The 4,286-nt window shown below is 43.6% G+C and overlaps 1 protein-coding gene across 1 annotated transcript; it reads left to right on the forward strand.

Annotated features, from left to right (window-relative positions):
- The first annotated feature begins 1,264 nt into the window (after positions 1 to 1,264).
- Positions 1,265 to 2,404, forward strand: LOC116833321 (olfactory receptor 5AP2-like). Its single transcript, XM_032794796.2, is given in 1 exon segment — positions 1,265 to 2,404. A coding segment is annotated over 1 exon segment (1,038 nt). The 3' UTR covers positions 2,303 to 2,404.
- Positions 2,405 to 4,286: the final 1,882 nt, after the last annotated feature.

The following is a 4,286-nucleotide window of genomic DNA, read 5'->3' on the forward strand; positions in this document are numbered from 1 at the left end:
ACCTGCCTTAGTTGTGTAAACACCCCCTTTGTAAATATTAACTTAGTTATCTCCAAAAGAATTGTCTTTGTGGAATTTACTCTGGGACTTTAATCCAAATGTGAGGTTTTGGCTGACTTGTCATAAATATATCCTGGTTCCTAACTGATGATTTAATTATGGAAGGGTGCTAGGGCTTTAATATAAGGCTGGTTTTCAAGGACCTCATCAACCTTTCTGCTCTATATCAGGTTGTTGAAGAGTTCAGAGATTGATAGAAGCACAGGGTTAGAAGGGATCACAGGGGTCGTATGCTAATATAACCTCCAGCCAAGATGCAGTGTTTGTTGTGTCTTACTAACCCAGGGGTTGGCAACCTATGGCACACGTGCCGAAGGCGCAGCAAGCTGATTTTCAGTGATGCTCACGCTGCCCGGGACCTGGCCACCGGTCCGGGGGGCTCTGCATTGTAATTTAACTTTAAATGAAGCTTCTTAAGCATTTCAAAAACCTGATTTACCAAACATACAACAATAGGTTAGTTATATATTACAGACTTATCGAAAGAGACCTTCCAAAAATGTTAAAACGTATGACTGGCAAGCAAAACCTTAAATCAGAGTGAATAAATGAAGACTAAACAGCACTACTGAAAGGCTGCCGTCCCCTGGACTAACCCAAGACAGATGCTCCAGCCTCCTTTTGAAAACGTCCAGTGAAGGAGCTTCCACAACCTCTCTTGGCAGGTTTGTTCCATTGTCCTACTGATCTGACAGGAAGCTATTCCTGAGGTTTAATCTAAATTGGCTGTGCTGGAGTTTGAACCCTCTGCCTCTTGTCCTGCCCTCTGTGGCAAAAGAGAAAAAACTTTTCTCCAACTTTTTTATAGCAATGTTTCAACTATTTCAAGACTGCTATCATGCCTGTCCTTAATGTCCACTTTTTCACACTAAACATACCCAGTTCCTTCAGCCTTTGCTCACATGGCTTGCATTCCATCCCTTTGTCACTCCTCTCTGGACGCTTTCTAGTTTCTCTACATCCTTTCAAATGATCCCCAGCCATACAATGTCATGAAGAGATATTAGCAAATGCCATTGCCTGCTAGGGATGCAGACTTTGAAAATTTTGAAGTGATCTTTTTATTTTATTTTATTTTCCTTCGAAAGGATAAAATCTTGGCAATTATACAGACTCAGACGAAATTAGTTGAAGTTTGCAAATGTCACACCACCAGAACAGCATAACTTGGCTTTTGTATCATGGCTTTCGACTGTATTTCACAATGGTGGTATCCACCTCCCAGTCCCATATGGTTAATCTTGAATCATAAGCTTTACCTTGACTGTGTTTCTTTCTTTTACCCCAACAGCACCTGGAATATATGGCGCATGGCAATCACACTGGAGTGTCGGTGTTCATCCTTCTAGGATTCAAAGGCAGTCGATCGCTGCAAGCTGTTCTCTTTGGGATATTTTTGCTTATCTACAGCATGAGCCTAGCGGGGAACCTCAGCATGATCTCTTTAATCAGGATCGAGACACGGCTACACACCCCCATGTATTTTTTCCTCAGCAACTTGTCCATTGTAGACATCACTTACTCTTCCACTATTGCCCCTCTGGCACTGGTGAACTTCTTAGCAGAGAGGAAAGTCATTTCCTTTGCTGGGTGCGCCACACAATTTTTCTTTCACTCCTTCTCGGTGAACTCTGAGGCTTTGCTTCTGGCTGTGATGGCATATGATCGCTTCATAGCTATATGCAAACCGCTGATGTACACGATTATTATGTCCAGGAAAGTCTGTGTCCAGCTGGTAGCGGCATCATACATTTATGCCTCCATTAATGCCATTGTGCACACAGGCTCTTTGTTCAGCCTGTCCTTCTGTGGTCCCAATCTCATTGATCACTTTTTCTGTGACATCTCCCCACTCCAGAAACTCTCCTGCTCTGACACTTGCATGGGTAACACTGTGCATTTCCTCTTCGCCTCCATAGCTGCATTAAGCACTATCCCGGTCATCCTTGGTTCCTATATTTCTATCATGGTGACCATCTTGCGGATCCGCTCCAACCAGGGCAGACGGAAAGCCTTCTCCACCTGCGCCTCCCACCTGACAGCTGTGTCCATACAGTATGGGGCTCTGTTCTTTATGTACTTACGACCCACATCCAGTAACTCATCAGAGTACGACAAAGTGGTGTCCGTGTTCTATACCCTTGTGATCCCCATGTTGAACCCCCTGATCTACAGCCTGAGGAACAAGGAGGTGAAGGACGCCTTGAGGAAGACAATATACCAGAAAATGATTCCTCACTGAATCTAACTGAGAGGCTGAGTTTCATGATTTAATAATAAATAGAAGTGAGAGGAGCTGGCCTGAAAATGGATCTTCTCTCCAATGGAAAATGTTGAGATTTCAAAAAAAAGGAGTCATCCTAACCCGAGGGCAATATGGGATAATACTGAATACTTTGCTGGAAGTTAGAGAGATCCCAGATCCTGGGTATTCACGTAGTCACCCCCTCCCCCGCCACCCCTAGCAGCACACCAGGCAGGCAGCCTGGGGAACTGGCCCCCAGGATGACTACTATTTGAGTAAGAGTCTGAAAGGAAGAGCTTGGAGTTACCCCAAAGGGAAACTGAGATGAGGGGCCACTTGCAGGGCTGCCTCAAAGCCACAAAGATACATTCAGGAGGAGGCCACACACATACAGACTGAATTAAAATGCATCACAGGAAGCCTGGTCTTCCTGCCTGGTTTCCTACCAGGCCATGTGCATGCTTGCTGGCTGATGGGTGGGTGGGCAAGCCGCCCTGTTTCTCCAAGCCCTCAGGCTCCCCAGCCTATCTGGTCCCTCGGATCCCCATCTTCCTTGGCAGCCAGTTGCCCAGGCTTTCTGCTTGCTGTGCTGATGGACTGGAGAATGTCCTGCATCCCCAGGATCTGAGACTTCCCTGACTTCTAGGATGCCCAGATTGTCCGCTTCCCTAGCCACTGTTTTTTCTATATTCAATCCGCTTTATGTAGTCGGCTTTTTTAAATAAGTTCTCTCTGAAGGACTTCATATATTTGATGCTCTTCCTCATGAGGTGCAGATAGGCTGAAGTCATCCAGATTCAGTGTTATTTTCCCCCAGAATTAGGTATTTGAGTGAAATATAATAGTTGATCCTCTCTTTAGTAGTCACTGTGATCAGGTATAAACGATAGCACAAGAAGCAAGGCAGGAGAGAATCAAAGTCAATAAGGGCAACTTCACCCCGCCCCCATGCTGACTGAGCAGTAGGCAAGGAATATAGCCCCAAAAACCACAATTTCAAACAATTTCACTTTGGGACCATCAGGAGGTTTCATTCTGATAATGTCTCTGAACGTGTCATTTTAATAATGTTGAAATTCTGTTTTGAGGAGGTAAAAATGTATCATTTCAATAAAGAAAATGTTTTGGTTCAACCTTATTTCTTTTTTTTTACTTTTATATTATATTAAACTATTAAATATAATATACACCTAGAGCATAAAATCTGGCAAGTCAAGCGCAAAAGTCTAATTAGGCAGGTGAAAAAATAAGTTGAAGAGCAACTAGCAAAAGACTAAAAAACTAACAGCATTTTTTTAGGTACATCAGAAGCAGGAAGCCTGACAAAAAATGGGGGGTGGCACTAGATAACTGAGGTGCTAAGGGAGCACTCAAGGAAGACAAAACCATTGCAGAGAAGCTAAATGAATTCTTTGCATTGGTCTTCACTGCAGAGGATGTAAAGGAGATTCCCACACCTGAGCCATTCTTTTTAGGTGATGGATCTGAGGAACCGTCCCAGACTGAGGAGTCATACAACTATCCATGCAAAATGAGGTCTAGATTAGCTGTTACCACTCAAGAGAGAGATCTTGGAGTCACTGTGGACTGTTCTCTGAAAACATCGGATCTAGCTGCAGTAGCAGTCAAAAGCTAACAGAATGATAAGAACCATTAGGAAAGGGATAGATAAGAAGATATCATAAGGCCACTATATAAATCCATGGTACACTCATATCTAGAATACTGCATGCAGTGTTGGTCAGCCCATCTCAAAAACATATATTAGCAGTGGAAAAGGTGTAGGGAAGGGTAACAGAAATGACCAGGGTTATGGAACAGCTTCCATCTGAGGAAAGATTAAAAGGATTGGAACAGTTCAGTTTGGAAAAGAGACAACGACGTGAGGGATATGATTGAGGTCAATAAAATCATTAACGATATGGAAAAAATGGCTGAGACAGTGTTATTTACCCCAGGAAATGCTCTATCCCCCTTCACA

Source organism: Chelonoidis abingdonii, unplaced genomic scaffold, assembly GCF_003597395.2.
Source record: "Chelonoidis abingdonii isolate Lonesome George unplaced genomic scaffold, CheloAbing_2.0 scaffold0700, whole genome shotgun sequence".
NCBI classification, from domain to species: domain Eukaryota; kingdom Metazoa; phylum Chordata; order Testudines; family Testudinidae; genus Chelonoidis; species Chelonoidis abingdonii.